The 16867-nt window shown below is 40.6% G+C and overlaps 1 protein-coding gene across 3 annotated transcripts in view; it reads right to left on the bottom strand.

Annotated features, from left to right (window-relative positions):
* thsd7ba (thrombospondin, type I, domain containing 7Ba) overlaps positions 1–16867 on the bottom strand; it is a 1092806-nt gene that overhangs the window by 154527 nt on the left and 921412 nt on the right. For all 3 annotated transcript variants that reach the window (XM_063047545.1, XM_063047546.1, XM_063047547.1), the window contains exon 18: positions 5302–5443. In XM_063047545.1, the coding sequence (XP_062903615.1) occupies positions 5302–5443 (142 nt within the window). The remainder of the gene's footprint in view (positions 1–5301; positions 5444–16867) is intronic.

Below are 16867 nucleotides of genomic sequence, written 5' to 3' on the forward strand. Positions count from 1 at the left end.
AACCTTTAACACTTCCCTGACAAGCTTATGTCTTTTATGGTGCTTCCTATATGCCTCTCTGATACAAGTAATTTTACCTCATCATTTTACTTACTTTTGATTAAATGCTCAAAATCTGGCTTCCCACAAGTGATGGCAATGTGTATTCTCCTTTGATGCTGCAGAGCTCAGTTTCCAATATGTGCATCATTACCAACTAAGTTACCTGTTACTGAGCTCATCACTCATTGTCTCTACTCGCTTTTCTCCGATGTTTTGCATTCAGGTCTTTGTGATTTGTCTATAATTCACTTGGCACAACCAATTCATGAGTTTGATTTCCAAAGCTGTTTCCTCCAGTCTGCAAGGAGTTCAGATCCAAGCAATTATTACAAATGGCTTAATGTTTTTACAGGGGGAAAAAAAATTAAATCATTTTGGGAATATTGCTTTTGATAGGCTCTTGATTAGAAGGAGCTAAAGATGGCGCCAGAGGGCAACTTCTTTCAGTCTATCTGCAAAACAGTTAAATATTTTTCTCTGTATTTCTCTTCTTTCCTTTTCAAGGTACTGAGGTCCTGTCAGAGTCCATGATCTGGAGTTGCACTCAAACTATGGTTTTCACAGCAGTGGACTCTCACTCTTGGAGCTCACGAGCAGCCTGGTGTTTTCAATATCTCTAGGAACAGCTTGAAAGACAGGTGCCTTCGAGAAGCAGCCCTGTGTCCCTGAGGATGAACCGATTCCATGCTGGTGTCGCCAGCATCACAGGAGATCAGAACATCAAGGCAGCAGGGTACACTGTCGTCAAAACAAGCAATGCTGCATACTATAACGTCAAAACAACGAGCTGTTAGTCTCCCTCTCGCTGTGGCAGGAGTGATACCTCTGTTTGCTTGTTAGTGAGTGAGAGAGAGAGAGAGCCTGTGGCAGTTTGAACTGTTGGGTGATCAGTGGTGTTTCATGGACTTTAGGTCATGGTCTCTTTGGGGGCTCTGCTATTCCGTGCATGGCAGGTGATGGGGGGGAGCGAGGTCTGATGTTTTCTGCTGAGGTGAGGGGGGAGGGTTGGTGCATTTGCTGCTGCTTGCGTGCGTGGGGAGGGGGCTTTGGGTTTCTAACATTTTGCTGTCATTCATTCCTTGGGGATTTTCTTCTGTTTCATGAATGTGTGAAGAGAGTAAGAATTTCAGGTTGTATACTGTATACATTCTCTGTATTAAATGGAACCATTGAGCTATTGATACCATCAGAAAGCATAGAATACCTTTATCAGTGCAAGTCTCACAAACTCTGGAAACTCCAGGTATACAATACTCAAAGTTGTTCATTCCAACTGGAAAACCCTATCTCTCTCTTGATCCTACCACAAACCAAAAATCTTGCTGATAATTGTTCTGTCCCTACCAGAACCTGAAGTCTTTGTTACTGTTCTTGCATATTGTCCTTACATTCACTTAATGAGAGGGCAAGGGTAAGAGTAAGAGAGGAGCAGATCAGAGAGAAATTAGAATGTACTATCATAGAGGTAGAGTGGTTTCAAAACTGAAGAGCAATTTCAGAGATAAAGAAGCTTGTTATCGGTGATCCTGGAGAAGAGGATTTATTGATTACTTTGGAGTCTATCGATCATGAGCAGAAGCTGTCTTAAATTATGTTGAGAAAATATCCAAGGCATCAGAAACGTGATTCAACCTTCACAACTGAGCTTTTGTAGTTGTAAGTGTCAACTTACCATTATGGTCATCTGTCAGTCTTTTGAGAGATAAGCATCACTGTTTCCAAATCATCATTTGCTTAGCATTACTCTGCAAACACTATTTCTGGCTAGGTTTTTTTATTGTATCCCTGTTTAATAATCAATCTACAGGAAACTCTCTTCCCTAGCAAAAGGCTCACCAGCTGCCGTGTTGAAGAATCTGCAGCCCTTTATCCACAGAAGGGAAAACATAACACTAATACCCATGCCAAAATAAAAAGAAAATAAGAAATATCTCAGCAGGAAGGGAGGTGAAACCACATATGAAAATTATAGGCAAGGAGAATGGATTGGAGAGATCTGGCCAAACTCATTGACAGTGTTTTCAGTATTTGAAATATTCCATTGAAAGTTTTTACCCCTATGAGAAGCTCAAGTCCAATATCAGCTCAATAAGTGTTGGTTACTCCTACTCTATACCTCAGCAAGTTACTGATAAATCTCAACATAATAACACTGATCTCCCTCCTGGCATTTATCCCTGTAAGCAAGATAAATACTGCACCTGCCCCTTCACCTCCTCCCTTACAACCATTCAGGGGACCAAATCAGTCCTTCCAGGTAAGGCAACACTTCACTTGTGAGTCAGTCGTGGTCATCTACCGCATTCAGTGCTCCTGGTGGGGTCACCTCAATCTACATCAGTGAGAACCGACGTAGACTGAGGGACAGTTTTGTCGAGCACATTCAGTCTAGCCATTCAATGGGTGGGATTTCCCGGTGGAAGAGGGAGGGTGTACGTTTTTTGGAGCATTGGGCTCTCTTCCAGGGAAAATGGGACCTGTACAGATGAGACTGTTGGCCACCTATTTGAATACTACTTCCCATTTTGACAAGTTGGTCCATGGCCCCTCCTTCTGCCACAACGAGGCCACTCTCAGGCTTGAGGAGCAATAGCTCATATTCCATATAGGTATCCAACCTGGCATCGTGAATATTGATTTCTCTAGATTCCAGTAATTTTCACCGTCTCCTTCTCTCTTTCTTCATTCCCCATTCTAGCTTGCCTCATACCCCCACCCTTTTATTTACCCACCCATCACCTCCTTTTTGTAAGACTCCTCCTTCTCTTTCTCCCATGGTCCACTCTCCCCTCCTATCAGATTCTTCCTCTTTGAGCCCTTTTCCTCTTCCATCTATCACCTCCCAGCTTCTCAGTTCATCTACTTCCTCCCCAACCACCAACCTTCTCCCTCAATTGGCTTCACCTATCATCTCCCAGCCTACCTTCTTATTCTGGCTTCATCCTTTTACCTTCCAGTCCTAATAAAGGGTCTTGGCCTGAAACATGCTTATTCCCCTCTATAGATGCTGCCTGACCTGCTGAGTTCCTCCACCATTTTGTGTTCTGCTGATGATTAATATTTATTTTCTCAGTGTGTTCCCTCATGGAAAAACACTCTGTGAAACTGTACAAATTTCCCCAACATTAAGATTTAAGATGATCGCTAAGTAAACCTGTCATGGTCCAGTCCATAAAATCGGCATTCCGGTTCACAGTCCGGTCCGTGGACTTAGGGCTCCTGGTCTTCCAGCTGTCCCTTGTTTGAGTTAATCATTGACACCTGATTCCCATCTTTGGGCTTGCAATATTAAGTAACCTTGGGATTGAGTGTGAGCTGCTGATTTGTCTTGTCAGTCCCCCTTGGAGTAATCTGCTGATGAAATAATTTGCGATCTCTCGGCTGAGAACCCAAGCCTCGACGATCCCGCAGCCAAGCTCTGAGAACCCAAGCCTCGAGGGTCCCGCAGCCAAGCTCAACATCCGAGACCCCAAGCCTCGAGGGTCCCGTAGCCAAGCTCAAGACCCGAGACCCCAAGCCTCGAGGGTCCCGCAGCCAAGCTCAAGACCCGAGGCCCCAAGCCCCGAGGGTCCCGCAGCCAAGCTCAAGACCCGAGACCTCAAGCCCCGAGACCCCAAGCCTCAAGCCATGTCATGTCTTTGCCTGGTTCTGGGGTCCGAGCCCGAGGCAAGACCCAGGTTCTGGGTCCTTATCCAGTCTCTGGCTTGGAGTCCAAGCCTTGTCTCCTAGTCCATGGTTCCTAGTCCTGGTCCCACTTTCCTTAGCACTACCCTGCGTTCTTGTGCCTGCTCCTTGCCTGAATCCTGTCACGTCCCTACTCTAGTCAAGTCCTGTTCCTTGTACTTCAGTATCTGTGTCTTGCATTTGGGTCTGTTCCAGCACCCCCTATTGTGACAAAACCTATAATTTTCCTTAAATTGAAGAGCAAAGTACACCCAAGGGAATAATTTCTGAAGGCTGAAGGTTTGAAAAGAAACTGCATGGGCAGTAAAATAAATCTTCTAGATTAGATTATGAAGACATCTGGTCCTCTTTTATTGTCATTTAGTAATGCAAGCATTAAGAAATGATACAATATTTCCTCTGGTGTGATATCACAAAACACAGGACAGACCAAGACTGAAAAAATCTAACAAAACCACATAATTATAACATACAGTTACAACAGTGCAACAATACCATAACTTGATGAAGAAGTCCACGAGCACAGTAAAAGTTCAAAGTCTCTCAAATGTCCCACCTCTCACGCATCTATAATCAAAAGCCAACTTTATTCTGCTAAGAATCTTTAATCCCTGTATATTAACAATATCACAAGTTTGTTACAGTATGTGCTTAAACTGAGAAGTTATTAAGTACGAGGGGTGATTGATAAGTTTGTGGCCTAAGCTAGAAGGAGTCAATTTTAGAAAACCTAGCACATTTATTTTTCAACATAGCCCCTTCCTACATTTACACACTTAGTCCAGCGGTCGCAGAGCATACGGATCTTGGACCTCCAGAAAATGGCCACAGCAAAGGTGATTGATAAGTTTGTGGCCTAAGGTAGAAGAAGATGAGTTACACGCCCTCGTTACATGCACATGCAGTTCAACTCTGAGAGATTATGCAGAAAGTTTGAGGTTAATAACTCATCAGGGGTGATTGATAAGTTCGTGGCCTAAGGTAGAATGAGATGAGTTATTAACTTCAAACTTTCTGCATAATCACTTAGAGTTGAACTGCATGTGCATGTATTGAGAGCTGTATATCTCATCTCCTTCTACCATAGGCCACGAACTTATCAATCACCCTTGCTGTGGACACTTTCTGGAGGTCCAAGATCCGTATGCTCCGCGACCACTGGACTAAGTGTGTAAATGTAGGAGAGGACTATGTTGAAAAATAAATGTGCTAGGTTTTCTAAAATTGACTCCTTCTACCTTAGGCCATGAACCTATCAATCATCCCCCGTAAACCTGCCTCTGCCACTTCCTGAGCAATGAATGTTTCAATCAATTTAAGAAAAAAGCATTTTTCTGACTCGGTGGAAAATAGGGCTGCTAATGTAGTTCTGAACTATTTCATCGTTGTTCAAATTCAAATCCTTTCGAACACTGTCATTAAGATGGTTAGATCTTAGCTTTGATCCTAAGCAGGAAAGTCTGCTAAATTATTGAATAACATTTGTGGTTAAAAAGGATCAATAGAAATAAAAAAAAAATTTTTCGGGGATGTGAATTGGTATTTACTTTGGGTTGTTTTGGAATAATAAATCACCTGTTACGTTGTAGTGAAAATGAAAGCAGTTCTTGTTGAGAACACAGGGCTCCACCTCAGAGGTTTCAAGGCAGGTTTTCCCATCCACCGGTCGACGTAGAGGATGTCGAGTTCGGACCCGAGTGTTCAAGATGTTACATTCCTATGTAAAATTTCCAAATAAACAAATGTGAATAGCAACATTTGCCCTAATTTAGTGAAAATACCAAATGTGAATGCTGAAAACCCGAATTTAAAGCAGAAAATGTTAAAAGGATCCAATTTCCTGTTTTCAAAGAATTTATGGGTTGTCTTGGGAAGGTATGAGCTCAAAAGAGCATTCAGGTCCTTTGTTTCACCTTCTAATATTGTATTCATTAAAATGAATTGTATTGGTTGTGTTATTCAAAAGAATTAACTATTTTTTCTCTCTCATGAAAGAGGAAATAGCTTGTAGTCATTTTTTTCCCGATTGATTGTTTGCATGTTATTTAATAAATAATTAACAGTTTAATAATATGACTTGGAGCACGTTCTACATCTTGTAAAATTTAAAATAAAATAACTGCTAATGCTAGAAATCTGAGACACAAGCAGAAAATACTGGAAACCCTCATTTAAGCATTTAAATACATCATTTGCTTCACCACTGCATTCCTCCTCTTCTTCATAATCTAAAATTAACTTGTTTTCTCTCTTTCCCAGTTCAGATAGTGTTGCAGATCTAAAGCATTAACTGCTGCGATGTCCATGGATTATGTCTGACTTGCAGAGTGCCTCCAGCGTTTTCTGTTTTTATTAAGCTTATGTTCAACAGTTACAAAAAAATTGGTGTTTTTGTTGAAACCATTGGCCAAAATCTGATGCATTTTCTTTTTTTAGATCAATTAATAAATCATTGTACAAAACCACACGAAGAGAATTTGTGGATAAATCCATCATATGGTCTGAGAAGCAAAATAATGAACTCAAAAATACATTCTGAAGTAAATGCTAGCTAATACCAGTTAAAATTCCTGATATCTTCATACTGATTTAGGTGAATGTGACTCAACAAATAATTAGTTTAGTTCAAAACAGATGGAGAAATTTGGGAAAAGCTTAGTGAGGTGGGATGTCACCTCATGGTTTTTACCTACTGAGTTCTGGGTCAAGTCTTTCATAACAGGGGTTTGTCAGAACTTAAGCCTATAAGATGTTTCAATATCAGAGATGGAAGCTGTTCAACCACCAAAGGAGTGATGTGTCATTCAGAATAGATTCGGAGCCTAGGCCTAGGCTTCAGTACTAAGTATTAGGCACTGATGAGTTGACCCTCCAAAAAAAAGTAAAATTAGAATGGGGCAAACAACACTATTGCAGGAAAATAATTCTGGAGGTAAGCTTTGAGGAGCGATTTAGTACCCGAGGTTTGGAACACTGAAAGTGATGCTTGTAAGTTTTCTACCTATGGGCTGTCAATTGCTGCATAGTTCATTAATCTAATATTAGACTCAATTCAATAATGATTAAAATTTTTCCATCATTTTTGAAAAGAAGACATCAGGAGTAACAGGGAAATATTGCTGCTGATCTATATGACATTAGGATAATCCAGATATTTCTTTCTTGGCCATGTACATTTGCAAATTTTCTATGAAGTACTTAAGGACATATTTGCTAAATGGAATTTACTTAATGGTCAAATATTATTATTACTAGATGTAATTAACCTTCAGCCTTGATAATGTAATTATTTTCCACCACAATCCTCTACTTCTTCAATCTAAATATTTCACATAACTGTACAATAATTGGTTAACATTCATTATCAAATAATGCAGAACATAGTGAACTGTACAGCACAAGAACAGATGTTTGATGTCTTTGCTGAATATGCTGTCAATTTAATCGAACACTGTCAGTCTGCACATGGTCTATATCTCTACCCTTCTGTTCATGTGACTGTCCAAGTCTCTCTAAAGCATTGCTATTGTATGTATTCCCTGGGCAGCCCATTCTAGGTCCCAACTACAATCTATGTTCGATGTTCTCCCTCTTCCCTTAAAGTTATTCTCTCTCGTAGCATGAAAAATGATCCTGACCATCGGCTCTATCTATGACAATTGTAATTTTATATGCTTTTATCTGCCTCTACTGCTTCAGAGGTAACAATCCAAATCTATTCAACCTCTCCTTCTCGCTAATGCTCTCCAATACGGGCAATATCCAGAATCAGAATCAGGTTAAATATCGTCGACATAAGTCATGAAATTTCTTGTTTGTGGCAACACTGCAGTGCAATACATAGTCATAAAATCTGTTGATTACAATGAGAATTATGCTTATTATTTGTTTATTTATTTATTGAGATGCAGTGCTAAGTAGGCCTTTTGGACCCTCCCAGCAATCCCCCAATTTATTGCCAGTCTAATCACGGGACCATTTATAATGACCAATTAACCTACAAACCACTACATCTTTGGACTGTGAGAGGAAATTGGAGCACCCAGAGGAAACCCACGCAGTCATGGGGAGAACGTACAAGACTCCTTACAGGCAGTGGCGGGAATTATACCCAGGTCGCCCGTACAGTAAAACTTTGTGCTAACCACTATGCTACTGTGACATCCCATTTTAAAAATAAGTAGTGCAAAAAGAAAGGGAAAAAGTGCTGAGGAAGTGTTCACGGATTCACTGTTCATTCAGAAGTAAGACAGCGGAGGGGAAGAAGCTGTTCCTGAAACATCGCCTGTGTGTCTTCAGGCTGCTGCTCCTTCTCCCTGATGGTAGCGTAGCAATGAGAAGAGAGCATGTCCTGGCTGATGGGGGTCCTTCACGATGGATGCCACTTTTTTGAGGCACCACCTTCTGAAAATGTCCTGGATGCTGGGGAGGCTGGTGCCCATGATGGAGCTGGATGAGTTGACAAGTTTCTGCAGCTAATTCTGTTCCTACGCAGTCATCCCTCTGTACCAGTGACGCAAACAGATAGAGTGCTCTCTACAGTACACCTGTAGAGTCTTTGGTGACATAGCAATTCTCCTCAACTGCCAATGAAATACAGTCGCTGTCATGCCTTTGTGTAATTGAATCATAACATGTTCAGCCCAGGGTAGATATTCAGAGATGTTGACACCCTGCACCTTGAAACTACCCATTCTTTTCAATTCTGATCCCTCAATAAGGTTTGGTGTATGTTCCCTGACTTACCCTTCCAGAATTCCATAAGCAATTCCCTAGTCTTACTAATGTTGAATACAAGTTTGTTGCTGTGACATCACTCAACCAGCTGATCTATCTCTCTCCTATACACATCCTTTTCACCTACTGAAATTCTGTCAGCAACAATATGTCATTGGCTGTGTACTTAGCCACACAAACGTGAGTGTGGGGAGAGTAGAGCAGTGGGCTAAGCACGCATCCTTGAGGTGCGCCAGTGTTGATTGTTTGTGAGGAGGGGACATTATTTCTGATCCGCACAGACTGTGGTCTCCCGAGGAGGAAGTCAGGGATGCAGTTTCCGAGAGAGGCGCAGAGACCCAGGTTTTGGAAAGTTTTCATTTGGACTGAGGATATGATTGCGTTAAACACAGCTGTAATCAGTAAACGGCAGCCTGATGTAGGTATTGCTACTGTCCAGGTATTCCAAGGCCAAGTGGAAAGCCAACGAGACAGCATCCATTGTAGACCTATTGTGGAGATAGGCCAGTTCCAGCGCATCCAGGTCCTTGCCTAGGCAGCAGTAGATTCTAGCCATGACCAATCTATCAAAGCACTTCATCACATTAGATATGAGTGCCACTGGGCAAGAGTTATTGAGGAAGCTCTCCCTGCTCTTCTTTGCCACTGGTATGACTGTCATCCTTTTGAAATAGGTGGGAACTTCTGACTGCAAGAGACTGTGGGAGGTTGAGGATATCCTTGAACACTCCCGCCAGTTGTTTGCACGTTTTCAGAGCCCTACCATGTACACCATCAGGGCCTGACACCTTTCTTCTTTTCAAATCTTTTTATTATTATAATCCAAAATTAACACGAGCACATCGAAGTAAGCAACACTTACAATGTCTCAAGAAAAAAACATTATTTTAAAGATTGAAAAAATTTTGGTGATAAAAAATCCCTACTAAGCAAGAAAAAGTGGGAGAAAAACCCCATTCGGTGTTTGTATGCGTCATAGAAAAAGCTTCTAAGGATAATCAACAAACCACCAGAAAGAAAAAAAATGTACCAAAAATTTACAATTAGATCATGGAGGAAATCTCAAATGATAATAATGAGCAAATGAACCCCACCTTTTCTCAAAATCAAACATAGGTTCAAAGGTTCAACTTCCAATTTTCTCCAAACTATGACATAGCATCATTTGAGAGAACCATTGTGACAAAGTGGGAGCTGATGTATCCTTCCACTTCACCAAAACTGCCCTCCTAGCTATCAATGTAACAAATGCAATAACATGCTGCTCAAGGGTCTGACACCTTGTGAGGGTTCACCCTCTTGCAAGATGTTCTGATGTCTGCCAAGACTGAGGTCACAGGGTCACTGGAAGCTGCAGGGATGCACATAGATGTGGTTTTATTCTCCCCTTCAAAGTGTGCATCAAAGGCTTTGAGCTCTTCTGGGAGTCAGGCAAACCTGCCACAGCTGGCGTGTATCTGATTCTATCTCTAACCTCAACTGGAAATATTTTCCGCTCTTAAAGTTGCCTTCCGTAGGTAGTACCTAGACTTCTTGTATAGACTTCTTCGGTGTTGAATGCCACAGATCTAACCCTCAGCAGGCTATGAATCTCCAGGGTCATCCACAGCTTTTGATTTGGGCATATCGGGTATGTTCTCAAAGGCACACACTCATCTACACAACTTTTGATGAAGTCGGTGACAACGTGGCATGTTCATTCAGATTCGAAGATTAGTCCCTGAATATTGTCCACCAGCTCAAAGCAGTCCTATAGGCTTCCCTACCTCCCTTGACCATACCTTCTTGGTCCTCACAACTGGTGCTGCAGCCTTTAGTCTCTGCCTATATGCTGGAAGTAGAAATACAGCCAGGCGATCAGACTTTCCGAAGTGTGGGTGTGGGATGGCACAGTAAGCCGAGGTAGAACAGTGGTCAAGTACATTGGCTCCTCTGGTTCCATAGGTGATATGTTGGTGGTAGTTGTTCAGAAACTTGTTCAAGCAGGCCTGGTTGAAATCACTTGCAGTGATAGGGAAGACATCAGGTTGCACTGTTTCGTGCCTGGAGATTACAGCACTTAGGTCCTCCAGTGTCTGGCTGCCGTTGGTCTGAGCTGGAATGTACACCACAGCCAGGACGATGGTAGAAATCTCTCTCGGCAGGTAAAAAGGACAACATTTGACCACCTGATGATCCAGGTTGTGTGAGCAGGTCTGAGGCAGGACTGCCATATCTGTGCACCACAATGAGTTAATCGTAAAGCACACTCCGCCTTCTGTCCTGCCTTTACAGTGAATGTTGAAGCTATCAAGGTGCTGGGCTGCATCTGAAATGATGGGGGATAACCATGTTTGAGTGAAGCAAAGTGCTTAACAGTCTCTGATGTCCCTCTGGTACAGCAATTTTCCAGTTACTGTACATTTGCCAGAAGGATAGTTGATAGTGGGAGTCTAAAGCTTTTGTGTTTCAAACCTACTTGCAGACCAGCATGATTTCTTTGTTTCCTTTTTTCCTTCAAGGGAAACTGCACTCATGACCCGAGTCTGTAGTCTGGGATTTGTCAATTTTAGTGTCCAAAGATTTTTTTAAACGGTTTAAAATAATGTTGCTTACTGAAGTACCCATGGCCATGACTGTGGATTTCAGCTGTAGTAGAAATATTTCCTGAATGGGAATATTTGATGATTCCTATTGGAGTTGCAGACTATGTGTCACCCCTTATTGGCACCATCCTTCTGAAACAGTGAAAATCTGCGCCACTCCAAAGCCTCCACATTCATCTAATAGTATCATGACCAGAACTGCACACAATTCTCCAATGTGGCTTGAACAATGTTGTCTTTTGCAATGTGACTTGCTGACTTTTATATTCAATGCCTGACTGATGAAGGCAAGCATACACATACACATACATACATGTGTGTTGTCTCTTGGACTATGGACTTGCACCCCAAGATCCCTCTATGCATCAATGCTGAGATTCTTATCAGCTACAAATTTTACCCCAATAGCCTAAGTGTGAAAATATAATAGAATTTAATGCATAAACTGAATTTTGATTTAAGATTTGTTGTAATAAAATCTTGCTATCCACACTTTGAAGTAGGTAAATGGCTGTGGGGAGTAACTAAGAGAAATGAATGCAATCCACATATATTAGAAGATTGTATCATTTGCATAATTTCATGACTTTTTAATTTGTATAGTACTTTGGGAGAGATGATAAAAAATCTTCAAATTTAGCATTGTTAAAGTTTTGTGTGCCCAACTTTTCCTGGAAGTTCAGCCTAGCTGGCTGGATCCTAAAGGTTGAGACTGACAGTAGCAAAGGGTATTCAGCTGGCCACATGAGTAGTAACAGCCCTATTGGTTTCAAGAAAAATAATAAAACACTATTTAACATATGTAGACCTGAACATGCTGAGAGACAGCTGCCACATCTGCCACTATACTGCACAGCTTCATTCCAGATGGAGTGGAACAGCATAGCTTAGTCTTGCCATATACATAGAATAGAAGGTACTATTTATTTCAAAGTGATTTCTCAGTGATGAATAGTATGGTCAGGGAAATAGACAAAGTTCTCTGTCCCAGGGGTAGAGCATCCCGAGGGCTGTGTTGCCTGCCTGGTGCCCGCGTTCAGAACATCTTATCTAACCTGCAGAGGAATCTGCAGTGGGAGGGGAAAGATCTGGTTGCTGTGGTCCATGTGGGTACCAATGACATAGGAAGAATGAGGAAAGAGGTTCTGCTGTGGGAATTGATCAGCTAAGAACTAAATTAAAAAGCAGGACCAACAAAGTAGTAATCTCTCAACTACTACCTGAGCCACGTGCAAATTGACACAGGGTTAAGAAGATTAGAGAATTAAATGTATGGCTCAAGGATTGGTGTGGGAGAAGTTGGTTTGAATTCATGGGAAATTGCCACCAGTATTGGGGAAAGAGGGAGGTGTTCCACTTGAACAGACGGTACCTGAACAGTGATGGGACCTAGATCCTGGCAAATTGCATAACTAGGTTTCCGGATAGGGCTTTAAACTAATATAGCAGCAGGATGGATTCAACAGATTGGAGAAGTATGGATAAAGTACAAGAGAATAGTGTGGATAAAGATAAGTAAAGGCAAAAGTTAGGCTGGAGTGCAGAAAAGTCAAGTGCATAAGTAAACATAGATTACTAGATCTTAAAGGCACTTTATGTGAATGACCATAGTATTAATAACAAAGTTAGTGAACTTGTGGCGCAAATCGGTATAAAGGGGTATGATATAGTGGCCATTACAAAAATGAGGTAGCAGTGTGGAGAATTAAATATCCAATTATATCAGGGAATATGGAAGGATAGGCAGGAAGGTAGGGGAGGTGGGGTGGTTCTTTTAATTAAGGATGAGATCAGGGTGAGGGACTAGTTAAGATCTAAGGAGCAGAATGTTGAATCCATCTGGGTGGAGATTAGGAATAGTAAAGAGAAAAAATCACTGGTAGGTGTTGTCTATAGGCTACCAAATAATAACATTATAGTGGCACAGGCAATAAACCGAGAAATATCTGAGGCATGTAAAAATGGAACAGCAGTTAATGTATGGGACTTAAACTTGCACATAGATTGGGTGAACAAATTGTTCGAGGCACCCTTGAGGAGGACCTCATAGAATGCATACGTGATAGCTTTCTTGAACAGCATGTTACTGAACCTACAAGGGAACATGTCATCTTGGATCTGGTCCTGTGCAATGAGGCAGGTAAAATTAGCAATCTTGTAATTAGGGATCCTCTTGGAAAGAATGATCACAGTATGATTGAATTTCTCATACAAATGGAGGGTGCAATAGTATGATCTAAAACGAGTGTATTATGCCTAAACAAGGGAGACTACAATGGAATGAGGGAGGAGTTGAATAGGGTAGACTGGGAACACAGACTATATGGTGAGATGGTTGAGGAACAGCGGAAGACTTTCAAACAGATTTTTCACGATGCTCAAAAAAAGTATATTTCAGTTAAAAGCACGGACAGTAAGGGTGGGGAGAATCAGCCATGGATAATTAAGGAAATAAAGGAAGGCATCAAACTAAAAAGTCATACGTACGAAGTCACCAAGAGTAGTGGGAAACTAGAAAAGCAACGAAGAACCACTAAGCGAGCAATAAAGAATGGAAAGATGGATTATGAAAACAAACTGGCACAAAATATAAAAAGAGATAGTAAAAGTTTATATAATTATATTAAGCAGAAAAGAATGGTCAAAGTGAATGTAGGTCCTTTGGAAGACGAGAAGGGGGAATTGATATTGGGTAATGAAGAAATGGCCGAGACTTTGAATGACTATTTTGTGTTGGTCTTCATGGTGGAGGACACGTCTAACATGCCGAAGAGAGATGATATGGATATAATGAGAGGTGAAGGCCTCAATACCATAGCTATCACTAAAGAGGTGGTGCTGAGCAAACCTGTGGGCCTAAAGAAAGACAAGTCCCCTGAATCTCATGGAATGCATCCCAGAGTACTGAAAGAGATGGCAGAGGTTATGGTAGTAACTTTGGTGATAATTTACCAAAATTCTCTGGACTCTGGGTAGGCCCTGACGGATTGGAAGAAGGTGAATGTCACACCACTGTTCAAAAAAGGATGTAGGCAAAAGGCAGGTAACTATAGGACAGTTAGTTTAACATCTGTAGTTGGGAAAATGCTTGAAGCTATCATTAAAGAAGAAATAGTGAGGCATCTGGAAAGAAATGGACGCAGTATGGATTCAGCAAAGGCAGGACCTGTTTGACAAACTTACTGGAGTTCTTTGAGGATATAACAAACACAGTGGATAAAGGGAAACAGATAAATGTTATTTACTTAGATTTCTAGAACACATTCGATAAGGTGCCACATAAAAGACTTATCCATAAGATAAGGATGTATGGAGTTGTGTGTGATGTATTAGTATGGCTAGAGGATTGGTTAACCTATAGAAAGCAGAGAGTTGGGATATGGGTGCTTCTCTGGTTACATGAGTGAGCAAGGGTTTGGCAGATGGAGTACAATGTTGGTAAATGCAAGGTCATCTACTTTGGAAGGAAAAATGGAAGATCAGATTATTATTTAAATGGTGAAAGATTGCAGTATGCTGCTGTGAAGAAAGACTTAGGAGTGCTTGTACATGAATCGCAAGAGGTTGGTTTTCAAGTGCAGCAGGCTATCAAAAAGGCAAATGGAATGTTGGTCTTCATTGCTAGAGGGATTGAATTTAAGAGCAAGGAAGTTATGCTGCAACTGTATAGGGTACTGGTGAGGCTACATCTGGAGTACTGAGTGCAGTTCTGATCTACTTACTTAAGGAAGGATATACTGGCTTTTGAGGTGGTGCAGAGGAGGTTCACCAGGTTGATTCCAGAGATGAGGGGGTTATACTATGAGGAGATTTTGAGTCAGCTGGGACCGTACTCAGAAGGATAAGAGGAGATCTTATAGAAACATAAAATTATGGAAAAGATAGATAGGGGCAGGAAAGTTGTTTCCTCTGGTAGGAGAGACTAGAACTAGGGGACATAGCTTCAAGATTCAGGGGAGTAAATTTAGGACTGAGATGAGGAGGAACTGCTTTTCCCAGAGGGTGGTGAACCTGTGGAATTCCCTACCCAATGAAGCAGTGGAGGTTACTTCATTAAATATATTTAAGACAAGGTTGGGTAGATTTTTGTATAGTAGGGGTATTAAGGGTTATGAGGAAGAGGAAAATAGGTGCAGATGAGTCCATGGTCAGATCAGCCATGACCTTAGTGACTGGCTAAGCAGGTTCAACAGGCCAGATGGTCGACTCCTGCTCCTATTTCTTATGTTCTTAATAGGACTGAGATTTTACTACAATATTCTACTTTAGTTTAATGCCTTTAATGGTTAGGTATGTTAATCTAATTAATTTTTTCAAAATGTTAATTATTTTTAAGCACACTTGATATTTATCATTTTAAATTATGAAATGAATTTTTTAAAAATCTAACTTCTTTAATAGAAACCAATGCTCTGCTGCTTCCAGATTTATCACGCGAAAGTCTATCCCTGCTGAGGCTTTCCTGTTCAATTTGAGACCCAGCAGTATCAGCCATCCATCCTTAGTCCACTTGAACACAAACAAAGGAAACCAGGTAATTGCAGGTAGTAGGCCAGGTCTGGTAAGAAGTGAGCTGATGAGAATTCACAGCATGAAGATGAACTCATTTTATGTAACTAGTTTTTCTGTTATCTTTTTGAAGATATCAGAAGAGTCAACAGAATCTCTCATTTAGATAAGAGATTAATACATCTACAGTATATAATGGTTGTTCTGCTATGTTTCCTTTATGGAATAGCACATCTAGTAATAAACTGCTGTAAACTCATGTTTGATTCATATTCAGCTTAGTCATGTGTGTATAATTAGTACTATATTTTGCTTTTTGCATTAGGCATCATTAAACAACAAACTGTTGGAGAAGTGAATTAATTGCAAAATAATTACCTAAAATTTGGAAGATCTCCATATGAGATTTTGAGCAGATCACTGTGTAGAATCATGATCTAACTTTACATGTGACTACAGGAATATTGAGATAGTAGTGACTGCCCTCCCTGATGAAGGTTAATACATGAAGGCAGATAGGGATCATTAACAGTCAACAGACCTCTATAGTTATCTGTTATTCTGTGAGATGCCACAAATGATAAACAGATAGTAAGAAGGCAATCAAATTCAACAGTGCTTAAAACAGCCAGTTAGCTACTCACAATATATTATCATATTTCTTTTTGCTTCCAGCTACCATTACAACATGGAAGAGTGAAATAGGACCTTACTTAATGAGATGTTTCAGTGTTAACTAGCCTTCAAATCCATATAAAATTACAGCTCGTCAGGGTCATCCACCAATTAATTTTACTCAATTTTAGCAAGGCCCTAAATGGCAATTCTTAAAAGTAAAAATAAGATAGTTTTGAATTGTATTTATTCACAAATCAAAGAAAAATTGAGGTTTCACCTCAATCTACTCATACTGCAGAATGTGGCTTTTCACCTCAGATTCACAGCCAATTCCAGAGCTGAACTTAAATATTAAAAATAAACTTCAGTGGTGTGAAGTTACAAAGCAATCATGCTGTTTCAAAGTCTAACTTAAGTAGATATAAATGAATGACTTAAAAGGTACAGTTCCCCCAAGCGCTATTATCTCCATTTCTAACTAGAGTGAGAGAAACATTCCACCACAGGCACCACACCACATATTAACTTCATTCATTCAAGCAGATTTCACACACCTATCATCAAAACAGACCCTTCTTATTAATTAATTTTAAATTGTCACATGCAAACTGATAAATAATCTGAAATATTAAACTACCTTGGTGAAAATAGGGAAATAATCTGCACAATTTAGGACTTTTAATTTGATTTGG

The sequence above is a fragment of the Mobula hypostoma genome, chromosome 5, assembly GCF_963921235.1.
Source record: "Mobula hypostoma chromosome 5, sMobHyp1.1, whole genome shotgun sequence".
NCBI classification, from domain to species: Eukaryota; Metazoa; Chordata; class Chondrichthyes; order Myliobatiformes; family Myliobatidae; genus Mobula; species Mobula hypostoma.